The sequence below is a fragment of the Papio anubis genome, chromosome 18 (assembly GCF_008728515.1).
Source record: "Papio anubis isolate 15944 chromosome 18, Panubis1.0, whole genome shotgun sequence".
Classification (NCBI taxonomy): domain Eukaryota; kingdom Metazoa; phylum Chordata; class Mammalia; order Primates; family Cercopithecidae; genus Papio; species Papio anubis.
Window position 1 is genome coordinate 33,149,468 of NC_044993.1, and position 16,553 is coordinate 33,166,020.

General features: G+C 49.9%; 2 protein-coding genes across 2 annotated transcripts; both read left to right on the plus strand.

The window, feature by feature from the left end:
• The first annotated feature begins 527 nt into the window (after window positions 1–527).
• LOC103880461 (metallothionein-1E-like) lies at window positions 528–1,982 on the plus strand. Its single transcript, XM_009196480.1, has 3 exons — window positions 528–655; window positions 1,157–1,222; window positions 1,757–1,982. Exons 1-3 carry the CDS (start codon window positions 628–630, stop codon window positions 1,846–1,848), a joined length of 186 nt encoding a protein of 61 aa, XP_009194744.1. The 5' UTR covers window positions 528–627; the 3' UTR covers window positions 1,849–1,982.
• Window positions 1,983–13,997: 12,015 nt separating this feature from the next.
• Window positions 13,998–15,335, plus strand: LOC101024326 (metallothionein-1B-like). Its single transcript, XM_009196477.4, has 3 exons — window positions 13,998–14,116; window positions 14,702–14,767; window positions 15,105–15,335. The coding sequence occupies exons 1-3, from the start codon at window positions 14,089–14,091 to the stop codon at window positions 15,194–15,196; spliced, it is 186 nt and encodes a 61-aa protein (XP_009194741.1). The 5' UTR covers window positions 13,998–14,088; the 3' UTR covers window positions 15,197–15,335.
• Window positions 15,336–16,553: the final 1,218 nt, after the last annotated feature.

Genomic DNA, 16,553 nt, shown 5'->3' on the forward strand with positions numbered 1-16,553 from the left:
CAGGTCCGAGGGACCTAGGTGTGGACAGGGACAGGCAAGGCGCGGGCGAGGAGAAACGAAAATCACATTGGTGGCGGGGGCTCTGCACACAACTCGCTCGCTACCGCCCGGTCCCCACTCCGCACTCCGCCGATCCGGGAGCGGGAGCGGGAGGCTGTGGCTGCACACAGACTTCTGGACATGCCGAGCTGAAAACGGTGCGAGGGGTAGGGGGGAGACTGACTAGACGCCAAGCTGGGTTCCCGGAACGCGCGGGGACTAGGGTGGAAGGCAACTTTGGGGAAACTGGGAAAAGCGGCTGGTACCTTGGGGAGACTGCGTACCCCGGGCGCAAAGCCCGTTAGCAGTGCGCCAAAGCGGGGGGCGGGGGTGGTCCCGCGGTCGGCACCCAGCGCTACTCAGGGAACTGTGCGCCTGACCCTTCTACTGCGCACAGCCCAGGCCAGGACCTCGGGCGGGGCGGACTCATCGGGGCGGGTGCAAGCGCGGGTCGGGGCCTTTGCTCCCGGCCCTCTTCCTCTGACTATTAAAGCAGCCGCTGGCTGTGGGGCTCCACCACGCCTTCCACGTGTGCCTTATAGGCTCTCAACTTCTTGCTTGGGATCTCCAACCTCTCCACGGCTCGAAATGGACCCCAGCTGCTCCTGCTCCACTGGTAAGGCATCCTGGGTTTCTGGTCCTTAGGGTACCTATTTCCCCGCCACAGGATCGATGCCCCTAGGAGTACAGGTGTTTTTTGATTTCTAGTTAAGTGGAGCCATTTATTTCATTGATCTAGTGCTTTTCCTCTCAGCGCCTTCATCACCCCTAGAACATTCCTATTCTAATACCTCCCATTTCAGAGGCGAGAGGACTCAGGCTCATAATTCTCCTGCTTCATGTCACTCAGGTAGTCGGGGGCTGCTAGGCTGAGCCCCAGTACTCTGTGCAGTTCCTGGGGTGGATGGGAGACAGGGGTTGTTGCCTTTTCAGGATTAAGGACATAAAACCCATCCTAGCCTCTAGAGGTAGAAGTAAGGTCAGGCTTCATGGTGCCCTGAGTCGAACATGAGCTATCTTCTATCTATCCGGCCTGGCAATGCACTCAGCTGGGAGTATTTGTTGACCAACTGCTGCTGTCTTTATCAAATTCACTGCCTTTTTCTCTTCCTTGCAGGTGGCTCCTGCACCTGCGCTGAGTCCTGCACGTGCAAAGAGTGCAAATGCATATTCTGCAAGAAGAGTGAGTGCGGGGCCATGTCCAAGAATCTGGGGCTGAGCAAAGTCAGAGGCAGGAACCCAGAGCTCAGCAGGCAGGAGTAGGCCAGCGGTCAATTTCCCATCTCCCCTTCCCCAACAACTGATTCCGGATCAGAGCCAGATCTTTAGACATGATTGATTCCCAAATTTCATTCTTAAAATAGACAAACTAAGGCCAAGAGAGTGCACCAGCCTGCCAAGCACAGACATGACACCTAAGGACTTTCCTCACCTAAGTGTGTGGTTCTGGGGAGCCAGCCTTCCTTTGCCCTTGATAACCCCAGTCACTGCCTCTCCAGCCTTCTGCCAGGTCTGGGGCTCAGATGTGGATAAGAAGCTTTTCACAGAAGACCCTCACTGGAAAGATCTGCCACTTATCGCCCATCTCCAACAGTGCATGCCATCCTGAACTAAGTGTCCTCTGGGGCTGGGGACAGAGCTTGAGCCAGGCCTGTTTGAGGGCAGGGAAGTCCTCAGTCAAGTCTGGTCTGACCTCTCACTCTCCCTTCTTCCCCAGGCTGCTGCTCCTGCTGCCCCGTGAGCTGTGCCAGGTGTGCCCAGGGCTGTGTCTGTAAAGGGGCATTAGAGAAGTGCAGCTGCTGCGACTGATGTCGGGAAGGCCCTGCTGGAAGATGTAGAAAAAGTGACCTGCACAAACATGGAATTTTTTCCATACAACCCTGACCCATTTACTGTATTTTTTTTAATGAAATATGTGAATGATAATAAAATTGTTGACTTAATGCTGGCTCTGTTTTCTTTGTGTGCCTTGGAAATACGGGGACTCCATACCCAACAGAGCTGGGATGGTGGATTGCATGGAGGATCCAGAGACCTGGGTGCTGGGACCTTGTCCTGTCACCTTACACACTGAGGGCCTTAAGGCAAATAGGCACCTGCCTCAGGTCAGTTTCTTAAATAGAAATGTAAGAGCATGGTGACAGGTGATATAATGCCACAGGAATCTGTTACAGACTTAAGCTTTGGTAAGATAAAATCTATTAGTATGACAAAAAGAAAAAAACACCAAATTCATTTTTTATATTGAATAGGAAAATTTCAATAAATATATGGAAGACAAAATAGGAAAAATAAAATTACACATTTGTTCTAGGGTGTATATTTCAGACTGAAAACAGTTCACAGACTGGCCCCAGTATGTGGGTCACACGCCTTCAACAGCACCAGCCAGGCCATCCCCACATGGAACCATCAGTCTTGGCCTCTCCAGGGTCTCTAATGTGACTCTCAGTATCTCTGAGAGCTCCATGTTGTGACTTGGCTCTGAAACTTCAGAAGTTTCTCCCTAGGTCAGGCTGAAATCTGTTCCTCCTTCAATTCCAGCCCTTGGTTAATTCAGGCAAGCAAAGTAACTGGCGGAGTGTAGGAAATTACCCAGGATCCTCCCAGCAAGATGGAGTACAGAGAAGGATTAGTTCTGGATGAAGTCCTTTCAGTCGCCTATGCAGAGGTGATGGCCTATTATGCAGTTTCTAAATTGTGGTGGTGTTCACTAGGAAGGAGTTGGGCCCCAGGTAACTTGTAATTAATGGCAGCAATTAGTTCCTCTGGCCATTTGTTGTGGGAATTGCTATTTGATGTTCAAAGAAGAAAAGGTGTCAAGCGGCCCAGGAATCAGGACCATGCTGGCCTGCAGGTGCCCCTTTTGAAGAAAGCGTTCCAGAAGGCAGCCTGTGCAAAGAGCATGGGGATCAGGGTCAGGGCAGTCTTGTTGAACCGCCCACTTCACCACCTCTGTCCTGGGCTGTGAGACCTAGGCAGGTTGCTCAACCTCTCTGAGTCCCATTTCTTCCTTTGTAGAACTGTCTGTCACAATTCAGAGCTAGAAGGGCCCTTGGTCAGTGAGTGCAGCTGTGCCTCTGATGGGTGCGATGGCATGTTGAGGCTGAGATGTCACAGAGCTATGCAGAGGGATTCACTGCTAGCTCAGTGCCCTTCCCACTGCCGTCTCTGTGCCAGACTTTCAGTGTCCTTGGGTTTTACATGACACGGTGACATAGGGTGGTTATTGAGGGCACCATGATGCAGTCAGCATGCATGAGTGCAAATCCCAGCTGTATCGTTTATATGACAGTGACACAACCTCTCTGTGGCTCAGTCTCCTCAACTGCGAATTGAGATAATGATAGAGTCTGCTGGTGGGAGCAAATCACTTAAAACATGTAAAGAACTTAAAATGGTGCCTGGCTTGTGTTGAGTAGTCTGTAATAGCTTTGATTTTAATCTTTATTCATAGCATAGGGATATTTTTCTACTTCTAAACAAAAGCCAGGCCTCGTGGGCTTCGCTGTGTGTCCCATGTTGTTCTCATCAATAACAGGAGCGCATGACCTGTGGCCCAGAGAGGGTCCTCCACTAGTCCACAAATAAGGATCCATACTGGATACATAAAGCCATGAGCAAGACAGTCCCTGTCTGCATAACAGATGCAAAAGGATTCCTGCCATTTCTGCTATAACCTGCGCTGTTATTTTCTTTAACATTTTCTCTTAGGTAATCATATTTCTTTAATATATTTATAGGAAAAGCAAACTCTTTCACACTACTGAGAAAAAGAGTCAGTCCCACTTGCAGATATGGAAGGTAGCCATAAAGTTACGTATACCTCCCTCTGTCACTCTCAGAATTGGCCTGGACATTTGTTTATGTTTGAAGATTTCAAGCATATAGAGGTGCTGAAGACATACCCAGGCCAAAGGGAAGCTTTGCCCTTGACCTCCGTCCCTTGAAAAGCTGCCTGGATTGAGACCCACAGCACCACAGTTACCAGCGCAGGGCGTCCAGGTTCTCAGCACCTCGAACAAAGAATTTGACAAATGCACAAAGTAAGGTAGGGATGAAGCAACAAAAGCAGAGATTTATTGGAAACAAAAGTATACTGCACAGGGTGGGAGCTGGCCCCAGCAAGTAGCTCAAGGGCCTGGTTATAGAATTTTCTATGGTTTAAATATCCTCCAGAGGTTTCCCATTAGTTATTTAGTGTACACCCTATGTACATGAAGTAGTGGCTCCCTATCTGACTGATGGCAGAAAGCAACCAATTAGAAGCTGAAGTGAAGTTACAAAGTTACTCCTATGCAAATGAAGAGGTAGTCCAAGGCCAGCCCAATTGGTTGTCATAAGGGAGAAATCAGAGGTACTTTCAATTTCTCAACTGCCATGCAGACAAAGGGGAGAGGGGTTGCAAACGAAGTAGCCTCTGGTCCTTTTGTTACTTGGGTGGGGAAAGTTGGGGTTTTCCTTTTGGTTTAGTTCTAGAAAGACTGTGAGTCAGTTTTAGGTTCACTGCCACCAGAGCCTATTCTCTTGCCTCAGCACTTCCACCCTCTGTCCTGGGCTGGTTACTTATCTCCTTGTGTTGTCGTTGTCTGATTAGTAAGATGCCATTGTAAAGAGTATTCCCCTTGAGGGTTGCTGAGAGGGGTCGAGTAGCCAAAGTGACTAAACAGGGTCTGGCCGAGACCAAAAGCTCTGCAATAGTCAGGAATTCTGAAAGGGAAGTAAGCGCTTTTCCTGCTTCTTAATTTAATGCAGGGTCACCACATCAGGGAAAAGAGCCCTCCCTTGTGACCTCCCAAGCTTTGGATGTCCTTAGTCTTGGTGGGTCAGCTAGGCTGCGAGAAGCCCAAAAGAAGTTAAAGCCAAAGAGGACTTAAATATGCCCATCGCCCCCTCAGGAATGGAGAATGGAAGGGAGGGAGGCAGGGCCCTGTGTCTGGCCTGTTACTGTGAAGAGGACAAGTGAGGCCAAAGGACCTGGGTGACTATGCAGGTGGGTGGAAGGTCACATGGGAGGCTGGTCCTCTGCACACAACTCCCTCGCTGTGCTTCCCGTCTAGGTCCTATTTAGGGACAGGAGCACTAGGCTGGGGTAGCACATGGACTCCCACAGAGGCGAAGCTCAGGTCACTGGTGCGGGGTACTGGGGTGGAGATACCGCGACCACCTGAGGCTGGGTTCCCCGACCGCCCAGGGCAGGAATGGAGTGCAATCTCCGGGAAATTCGGGAGGACCGGGATTACAGCGGGACGCCGCGTACCACCAGGAGCACAGCCCCTCCAGAGTGAGCGTGAGCCAAAGGGCCGCCCCCGAAGTGTGCACCAGTCATGTTAAGGAGGATCCTGCGCCCGCCCGCCTGGTGCTCATAGCCCGGCCCTGAACTCTGGGTGGCGCTGACACTGCGCCGGGCAGTTGTGAGAGCTGGGGCCAGGCCTCTACACCCTGCGCCCTAAACTGACTGTAAAGTCAGGCAGCCTACTCCTGGGATCTGTTCCGGCTCCCACCGGCCCGCCTGTTTTTTCACCTCTGGCTTAGGAACTCCAGCCTCACCTGATCTCCAAATGGACCCCAGCTGCTCCTGCGCCACTGGTAAGGGATGCTTGGTTTCCCGTCTTAGGATCTTCATTTTCATACCACAGAATAGAGCACCCTTGGGGCAGGAGGCAGGTGCATTTTGAGCTCTTCCTAAAGTGGACTCCTTTGCTTTGCACTTCTTGAGCTTTCTCGCCGCCAAGCGCCTTCATCACCACTTAGAACATTGCCGTCTTCCCAGTGCCTCCCATTTCTGATGCAAGAGGACTGAGGCTGAAAACTGCCCGGCTGCAGGTCACCCTGAAGGCCAAAGGTGTGCTGAACTAGGACCCAGTGCTCTGTCCAGCATTGGGCTGCTTGAGGTGGATGGGAGGCACACAACACTCGCTGCTCACTGCCTTTTTCTTCCTTGCAGGTGACTCCTGCACCTGTGCCAGCTCCTGCAAATGCAAAGAGTACAAATGCACCTCCTGCAAGAGGAGTGATTGTGGGGCCTTCCCTGGGAATCTGGCATCTGGGCAGGGTCAGAGGAAGGATCCCAGATCTCCACAGGCAGGAGCAGAACAATGACGAACTTCCCACATCCCCTTGCTTCAGCAAATGACTTAGGATCACAGCCGGAAGAATACTAGAGATGGTTAATTCCCAATCTTTATTCTTACCATGGGGACGCCAAGAGAGCACACCAGCCGGCCACACACAGGCCTGATACTTGAGGACTTCCCTCACTTAGGAGACTGTCCCTCCTTTTACTGCAAAGCGCATGTCACTCCCTCTTGGGTTTTCTACCCTGTCCTGGGCATAGGAAGGGTGGGTAGCTTTTTCATGGCAAGACCCTCACCCCAAAGATCCAGGAGTTATCTCCTGACAGAGCAACGCCATCCTGAACTAAGCATCTTTTGGGGCTGGAGGCACAGCTTCAGACTGGCCTCTGTTGGGGCAGGAAGATCCCTGGTCAAGCCTGCTCTGATCTCTCACTCTCCCCTTCTTCCCCAGACTGCTGCTCCTGCTGCCACGTGGGCTGTGCCAAACGTGCCCAGGGCTGTGTCTGCAAAGGGGCATCGGAGAAGTGCAGCTGCTGTGCCTGATGTTGGGACAGCCCTGTGCCCAGATGTAAATAACACAACCCCTGCAAACCTAGTTTGTTTTTTAAATACAAACCTAACCCATTTACTATGTCTGTTTTCTTAAGTGAAATATGGGAATGATAATAAACATTGTTGGCCTTATTCTGCCTCTGAATTTTTTGAGGGGTGTCCTGAAATAAGAGACCTCAGACCCAGCAGAGCTGGGATCATCCTATAAGTCGAGGGCCTTAAGACAACTCGGGTCACCCGTCTCAGGTCAGTTTCCTAGCTAAAAATGTAAGAGCATCATGCCAGATGATATGAGGGTACAGGAATCAGTCATAGACCTACGCTTTGATGAGATAAAATAGAATGAATAAGTGTGAAAAATAAAAAGAGAATGTTCATTTTTTATGTTCAACAAGGAAATCTCAAAACAGACAGGAAGAACAAAATAACAGGAAAAATAAAATACTAACGCTTCACATCTTTTCTAAGGTACAGTGATATTCAGTAGGAAGGAGGAAGGCCCTAGGTGTCTTGTACTTCATGGCAACTATTAGTTATTTGGCTATTTGGTGAGGGAATTGCTATTTGTCATTTAAAGTGGAAGAGGAGTCACCTGGCCCAAGAGTAACCACCATGCTGGACTAAAGGTGCTTTGTGAAGAGGGGATTTCAGAAGGTAGTCTGGCCAGGTACAGTGGCTCACACCACTTCGATGGCTCACATCATGCTCTGCTCAAGCCAAGGCAGGAGGATTGCCTGAGGCCAGAAGTTTCAGACCAGCCTGGCTAACATAGTAAGAACCTCTCTCTATGTAAAACAAAAAATTAAAATAAAACAAGAAGAGAAAGCAGCCTGGGCAAAGTACGGGTGTTTTGGTGTCACACAAGCAGGTTCACAGCCCACTTCATCCCTTACTGGCTATGTGACCTGGGCAAGGTGCTTAACCCCTCTGAGGCTTCATTTACTCATTTGTAGAAAGAAGATTATATCTCTATATTGGGATGAAATGTGATAGTTGCCTCGGACCTGGCTAGGACTCAATGAAGAGTGCTGATATAATCATTTGTCCACATGGACTTCCCAGACAGAGAATCCTGTTAGATCCCATCAAGCTCCTTGGGAAAGGTCCAGTTCCTTGGAAGCATGACTGTGGACTGGAAGTTGGGAATGGGTTTGGAGTCTTGCTGATCTGGTCTTAAGGATATGTGGATGACCTCCTGCACCAATTCTCCAGCATAAGACACTGCTCCAGCATTTGGAAAGAGAACAAGCCTTTCCCACCCTTCAAGTCATTTGATCTTCATACAAGCCAGAGAGACAGTGTGTGCAGAGGCTCCCCATGCAGGGAACACTGTCCTCCAGAGTACTTAAGAACCTGCCCAAGGTCACATGACCCAGCACTACAGGTATAGAGGAACTTAGGGTACAGCTGTCCTCACGCCCTCTCCAGAGCTGGCAGATCATCATGTAAGTGGATGCTGAGCTCTGCCTGTCACAGTTCTTAGCTGGAAGGACTTTTGGTTAGTTGACTCAATTGTGCCCTGACTGGATAGATGGCACACTGAAGCTCAGGGAGGTTAAGAGCTATGAAGAGAGATTGACTACCAACTCATTACTCTTCTCTCTGCTGTCCCTGTGCCAGGTTTTTCGTGTCCTTGTGTTTTACATGACATAGTGACATAGGGTGGCGGTTGAAGGAATGACATTGCATGAGTGTAAATTTCAGGTGTGTCATTTATACCTGGGTGACACAACCTCTCTGTGGTTCAGGCTCCTACCCTGTTCCTGTGCATAATAACAGGGTCTGGCTGGTAGGAACAAATCAGTTAATTCATATAGAGAACTTAATATAGCCTTTAGCAAGTAGTCTGTAATAGCTATGATTTTATTACCTTTATTCATAGCACAGGAACATTTTATATTTCCAGACAAATAAGCCAGTCCTGGTGGGCTTAGCTGTATGTCCCATGTTGTTCCCATCAATAACATGAGCATATGACCTGTGGACCACAGAGGGACCCCTCCCCATCCACAAATAGGGATCCACGCTGCATATGTAAAGCCATGAGCAAGACAGTCCGTCTGCATAACAGATGCAAAAGGATTCTTGTCATTTCTGCCAACACCTGTGCTGTTGTTTTCCGTAACACTTTCTTTTAAACAATCATATTTCCTTAATGCATTTATAGAAAAAGCAAACTCTTTGACACTACTGAAAATAAGAATCAGTCTCACCTTGCAGACATGGAAGGTAGCCACACAATTACACGTATCCCTCTGTATCACTTCTGTTGCCCTCTGGATTGATCTTGACATTTGTTTTTGTTTAAAGATTTCAAGCAATAAAGAGGTGCTGAAGACATACCCAGGCCAAAGAGAAGTTGCATTATTGATGTCTTTGCCTTGAAAAGCTGAGTGGATTGAGACCCGCGGCAACACTTCCACCCTCTGTCCTGGGCTAATTATTTATCTCCTTGTGTTGCCGCCCAGTTAGTAAGACGCTGTTATAAGACGCTTGAGGGTTGCTGTGAGGGTTCAAATAGCCAAAGTGACTAAACAGGGTCTGGCTGAGACTAAAAGCTCTGTAACAGTTAAGAATTCTGAGAGTAACAACCACCTTTCATGCTTCTTAGTTTAATGCAAGGGTGAGCACATCAGGGAAAAGATCGCTCCCTTGGGAACATTCCAAGTTTTGGGAAGCTCCATCTTTGGGCTTGGTGGACCAGCGAGGCTGTGGGAAGCCCCAAGAAGTTAAAGCAAAAGAGGACTTGGACAAATGTGCCCATCACCTTCCCAGGAGTGGGCAATGGAAGGGAAGGAGGCAGAGCCTTGTGTCTGCTCTGTTGCTGTGAACAAGACGAACATGGCCAAAGGACTTGGCTGGCAACGCAGGTGAGACAAAGGTCACATGGGAGGCTGGTCCTCTGCACACAATTCCCTCGCTGCACTTTCCGCCTGGGTCCTATCTAGGGACATGAGCACTAGGCTGGGGTAGCACACAGGCTCCCACAGAGGCGAAGCTCAAGTCACTGGTGCGGGTTATGGGCTGAGGATACCGTGACCACCTGAGGCTGGGTTCCCGGACCGCTCAGGGGCAGGAGTGGACCCCAATCCCCGGGAAATTCCGGAGGGCCGGGATTATAGTAGGGACTCCGCCTACCGCCAGGAGCACAGCCCTTGCAAAGCGAGCAGGAGTCAAAGGGCCGCCCCCAGGGTGCCCACCTGCACCGGGCCGCCTGTTGCGCACAGCCCGGCCCTGAACCCTAGGGCGCCTCTGACACTGCGGGAGCGGGGGCCAGACCTGGGGCGGGGCCTCTGCGCCCGGCACTTCTCCCTAACTGCAAAGCCAGAGGTGGCTCCTGAGCTCTGTTCCGCCTCCCACCGGCTTGCCTGCTTCTTCGCCTCTGGCTTAGGTACTCCAGCCTCACCTGGTCTCCAGATGGACCCCAAGTGCTCCTGCGCCACTGATAAAGGATGCTGGGTTTCAGGGCCTTAGGATCTCCATTTCATGCCAGAGGATAGAATGTTCCTGTGGCAGGAGGCAGGTGCATTTGAGCTCTACCTAAAGTGGATTATTTTACTTTGTACTTCTGGTGCTTTTTCTCTTACCAAGTACCTTTATTATCACTAAGAACATTAGCGTTGTCCCAGCGCCTCCCATTTCTAAGGCGAGAGGAATGAGGCTCAAAACTGCCCCTGCTCCAGGTCACCGATAGGCCAGAGGTGTGCTGAGCTGGGACCCAGTGCTCTGTCCAGCATTTGAGCTGCCTGGGCTAGTACGGAGGTGGGAGACATTACTTCTTCAAGATTCCCCACTGAAGTCCCCATGTGGTATGAAAAAGAGGGCGCCTGCCCATCCGAGCCAGTGTGGAGAAAAGATGGGGCCAGGCTTCCGTGTGCCTGAGTGGAACTAGGTACCAGGTTTCCTGTGCACTGAATAGGAGGATGCTGAGGGCCTGCTCCTAACCCTGCACCACACACACTACTCACTGCCTTTTTCTCTTCCCTGCAGCTGCGTCCTGCACCTGTGCTGGCTCCTGCAAATGCAAAGAGTGCACATGCACCTCCTGCCAGAAGAGTGAGTGTGGGGCCTTCCATGGGAATCGGGGGACTGGGCAGAGTCAGAGGAGGGAACCCAGAGCTCAGCAGGCAGGAGCAGGACAGTGACCAGCTTCCCACACCCCCTTTCTGGCAAGAGATTCAGGATCACAGCTGGAAAAACACAAGATAGTTGATTTCCAACTTTCATTCTTAAAATGGGGAAACTGAGGGCATGCGCGTGCGCTAACCTGCCAAGCACAGACCTGACACTTCAGGACTTTCCTCACTTAAGCATATGGTTCTGGGGAACTGGCTTTCCTTTGTCCCTGTGCCCAGGTCACTGCCTCTCCAGTCTTCTGTTCTCTCCCAGGTGTAGGTTGTGCTGGGCAGCTTTTTCACTGGAAGACCCTCACCCCAAAGATCCACCAGTTGACTCCTGACAGAGCAATGCCAGCCTGCACTAAGGGTCCTCTGGGGCTGGAGGCAGGGCTTGAGCCAGGCCTCTGTTGTAGCAGGGAGGTCTCAGGTCAAGTCTGCTGTGACCTCTCACTCTCCCCTTCTTCCCTGGGCTGCTGCTCCTGCTGCCCCATGGGCTGTGCCATGCCCAAGGCTGCATCTGCAAAGGGGCGTCGGACAAGTGCAACTGCTGTGCCTGATGCCGGGACAGCCCTGCTCTCAGATGTAGAAAGAGCGACCTATATAAACTTGGCTTTTTTTCCAGACAGCCACGACCCATTTACTGTATTTGTCTCTCTTTTATGAAATATGTGAATGATAATAAAAGTTGTTGACTTCTTCTGGCTCTGGTTTTCTTTGCATGCTTGGAAATAGGGGACCCCATACTCAAGAGAGCTGGTATGTGTGATTGCATTAAGAGTCCAGAGACCTGGGTGCCGGGACCATGTGCTATCACCTTACACTCTGAGTGCCCTGAGGAAAATCAGGTTCCCTGTCTCAGATCACTTCTTCAGCTAAAAACGATTCCTTTAAGATTATAATAGGAGGCCGGGCGTGCCGGCTCACGCCTATAATCCCAGTACTTTGGGAGGCCGAGGTGGGTGGATCCCCTGAGGTTCGGAGTTCAAGACAGCCTGACCAACATGGAGAAACCCTGTCTCTACTAAAAATACACAATTAGCCAGGCATAGTGGCCCATGCCTGTAATCCCAGCTACTCGGGAGGCTGAGGCAGGAGAATAGCTTGAACCTGGGAGGCGGAGGTTGCAGTGAGCCGAGATTGCACCATTGCACTCCAGCCTGGGCAACAAGAGCAAAGCTCCGTCTCAAAGATAAATAAATAAATAAAGATTATAATATGGCATTTTTACTGTACCTTTCTATGTTTAGCTACACAAATACTTACCATTGTGTTAAAATTGCCTGACAGTGTATGGGTTTGAAGCCTAAGAACAATAGGCTAAAGCAGACAGCCTAGGTGTGTAGTAGCCAGTATCATCTAGGTGTGTGTGAGTACATTCTACAATGTTTGCACAATGACGAAATTGCCTAAAGACACATTTCTTAGAATGCATACCTTTCATCAAGTGACACATGACTGTAATAGGGTTGGACTCGTAGAGGCAAATGATTTAATGGATGTTAAGAACTCAGAATGGTGCCTATACATGACCAGTGGTCTATAATATTAACCACTATTTGTTGTTATTATTATTCATGGCTGCTATGGCCTGAATGCCTGTGTCCCTCCAATATTCAGGTGTTGAAATATAACTTTCATTGTGTTGCTTTTAAGAGGTGGTGCATTTGGGAAGTGACTATGGTATTCAGGCAAAGTGCTCATGAACGGGATTAGTCCTTAATAAGGGAGGCCTGGTTTAACCCTTTCCACTATGTGAGGACCCAGCAAGAAAGAGACATCCATGAGGAACGGGGCCCTCACAAGACTCCAAATATGCTGGTGCCTTGACCTTGGACTTCCATGCCTCCAGAACTGAGAAAAATGTATTTCTGTTGTTTTAAGGTACCCAGTCTAAGGTATCTGGTGATAGCAGCCCAAATGGACTCAGACAATAGCATAGTTGACATTTTTACTCCAGACAAAAGAGCCAGGCCTGCTGTCCTCTGTCTTTCTCATCAGCCACATGAGGATTGACCTGAGGTCCCGACAGGGTCCTACACTCTTCCCACAAAATAGGGATTCACACCAGAAATATAAAGCCATGAGCAAGACAGTCCCTCTCCCCATAACAGAGATGGAAGGATGCCTGCCAGTTCTGCTACCACCTGCACCAATATGGGACTCAACATTTTTCTTTAAAATTTATTTTCTTCAAATAAATATCCTATTTCCTTAGATATATTTATATGAAAACCAAACTCATTAGCACTACTGAAAAAAGAATCAGTTTAACTTCCACACATAGAAGGTTATCATCAAATCTCCTGATTCATACTCCTCTGCATCTCTGTTTTGCTACCAGGACTGACATTGACGCTTGGTTTTGTTTAAAGATATCAAGCAATAAAGAGATAAACATACCTAGGCCGAAGGGAAGCTTCATCACTGACTTCTCTTCCTTGGGAAGCTGACAGGATTCAGACCCAGCAGTACCACTTCCCAGCCCTCTGACCCTGGACTAGTGGCTTGAACTTCTTGTATTGTCATTGTCCAGATTAGGAATATGGGTTCATAAATAGGATGTATGTCCCTTTTCGGTTGCTGTGAGGGTTCAAAATTGAAAGTGACTAAACAGGGCCTAACATGGATTAACGTTATGTAGAGTAATAGGAATATGGAAGGAAATTGCTTTCTAATTTTATCCAGGGTCTGCATGTCACCTTCAATGATCCCTCTTCCAGGGACATCCCACATTTTCCAAATTGTCATCCTGTAGTAGGCCAGCTAGGCAGTGGGGAGACCCTGGAGAGATTTATGCAAAGGATTACCCAGAGAAATGTGCCCATTCAGCCTCTCAAGAGTGGAGAATGGAAGAGAGGGGGACAGAGCCCTGTCTCTGTCCTGGTGCTGTGTACAGAAGAAATGTGGCTGAGGGAACCACGTGGGGACAGACTCAGGCTAGGGGGGGAAATCCAAAGGTCACAACCTCCACCAGTCCTTTGCACACAACTCTCTCCCTATGCTCCCGCTGCTGCTGATCCTGGAAGTTGAACATGAGGCTGGGTTTGCACACGGTATCCAGGGGAGGTAAAGATGATGACAGTCCTGAGTCAGGCCAGGCCACTGCTCACGGCCCAGCCAGCGATCACGGGCAGTGCAGATTCAGCAGGGGTGAGTGCAAGGGCCAGGGCGGGGCTTCTGCACCCCGCCACCTCCCCTGACTATAAAGGGAGCAGCTGGCTCCTGGGCTCCATCACGCCTTCCACCTGCCCTACTGACTTCTCATCTCTTGCCTAGGAACTCCAGGCTTGTCTTGGCTCCAAATGGATCCCAACTGCTCCTGCACTGCAGGTAAGGGACGTCTGGCTCTGGGTCTTGAGATGCCCATTCCTGGCCACCGTACACAGTGTCCCTGGGTTTGAGAAGGTTGCATTATGAGCTCTGAGTTGAAGGGAACTCCTTTACACCTTTCAGTGCTTTCCTCTTGGCCAAGCTCCTGCGAGCATTTCCCTCCTCTGTGCTTGTAAGTCAGAATTAGGGATTCTGAGGATCAAGGCTGTTCTGCTCCATGTCACCCATCTATTCGGGGGCTGCTGGCTGAGCCCCAATGCTCTGCTCTAATTCTGAGCAGCTGGGATGGATGAGAGGCGGGGGACGTAGCCTCGTCAGAGTTCATCAGAAAAGGTTTTGGCCTCCAGCCCCGGCTTCCTGGGCTGTGTGTGGAGCTGGGAACTTCCTGATAGGGTATATAAAGGAGGGTGCTTGCCCTTTCCAGCGTGATGGCGGAGGACATGGGGCTTCTGTTCCACTGCTCTGAGTGGGAAAGGAGCTCTGAGGGCTGGCCCTGCACAGAGGAGGGGGCACTGGACACTCATTGACTCACCGCTGTACCTTCTGCACCTTACTCACCGCTCACTGCCTTTTTTTCTTCCACAGGTGCCTCCTGCACCTGTGCTCGTTCCTGCAAGTGCAAAGAGTGCAAATGCACCTCCTGCAAGAAGAGTGAGTGCGGGGCCATCTCCAGGAATCTGGGGCTGTGGCTAAGGTTGGGAGGGAACTCAGCGCTGGCCCTGAGTGCATGCTTTTGGGATCTGGTCTTCTTTCGCCCCTGTTGGCTGGGTCATTCCCTCTCCAGGCTTTCTGCTCTGAGCTCAGATGGGGCAGGGCAGACTTTTTCTATTGGGACACAAACCTCAAATGCACCATCGGAACAGAGCTGTGCCAACCTAAAAATGCATCCTCTGGGTCTGGGGTCTGAACTTGAGCCAGACCTGCTGTTGAGACAGAGAGGTCCCTGGTCAACTCGGCTGTGACCTCTCACTCTCCCCTTCTTCCCCAGGCTGCTGCTCCTGCTGCCCTGTGGACTGTGCCAAGTGTGCCCAGGGCTGTGTCTGCAAAGGCTCGTCAGAGAAGTGCCGCTGCTGTGCCTGATGTTGGGAGAGCACTGCTTCCAGGCATAAATAGAGCAACCAGTACTAACCTGGATTTTTTTTTCAAACTACGCTGATCGGTTTGCTATGTTTCTTCCTTTATTCAATATGTGAATGACAATAAAACACTTTTGACTTGATTCGACTCTCCTTTCCTGTGTGTGGCTTGGAAATAACAGTTGGAGTGGGGGACTGAATTGAGAATTTAGAGACACGGTTCTGATGGAAATGTGAGCCCCTAACAGTCTGAGTACCTTGAGGCAAGCCCGGTTCCTCCCTGAGCTCCATCTTCTGTAAAATGGAACTGCACTGTGCGGGATCACATGACGGGGTCAGGGGGACATGCGTGATCGCCTCGGGTCATGTCAAATGTGCAAATGTGGCACAGAAACTTCTCCATCTCTCATTTTCATTTTCTGTTTTCCCTGCGCAGCTTCGGCACCTCATCAGATTTGCGGCTTGAAAGTGATGACAGGGTGGAATCCAACTCCTAAGTTGCTTGAGTTCTGCACGGGGCTTCTCACACTCCACAGTGAAGAAACACTTTTTAATTCCCATCCATCCCAGGCCTAAACCTTTGTAAACAAAATCCTGTTAATTACAGGTATAAGGAAATCAAACACAAAATACAGAAACCATTTTAATATTCAACAGGAAAAATTTCAATAAGTATACACACAAGTAACAGGAAAATGAAAGATTCACAAACTTTGCACATATTTTGCTGATGCGCATTGCAAACAGGAATCAGCAGAACTGGTCCCAGGGTGTGGCTCACACACCTTTGGCAGCACTGCCCAGCACGTCCCCACAAGGAACCATCAGGCTTGCTCTGCCTCATGTCACTGACAGGACTCTCGCTGACCCCTGAGAGCTCCCTGTTGTGACTTGGCTCTGAATGTTTGGAAGTTCCACCCAAGCCCAAACTGAATTTGTTTCAGCCTTTGCCTACTTCAGAACATCAAAGCGACTGGAGACATGGAGGGAAATGCCCAGCATGTTCCCAGCAGTATGCAGTGTGTGTGATCCTGGTTTGCAGAAGTTCTTCTGGCTGCCCATGCAGCAGTGATGGAGGATTCTGCAGTTTGGAGGGTGTGGTGGTGCTCATTAAGGAGTGAGGCCCTGGCTGATTTATAATAAAAGCTAACCATTAGTTCCCCTGGCTCTGTAGAGGAAATGATATTTGATGTTCAATCAAAGAGGAAGATGGATTTCCTGGCCTAGCGATCAGGACCACGCTTACTCACTGCTGCCCAGGGAACAGGAGATTTCAGAGGGCAGCCTGAGCCTAGGACATGAATTTTGGTGTCAGGCAGTCCTGGTTCACAGCCTGCTTCACCACCAGAAAAAAAGTAAGA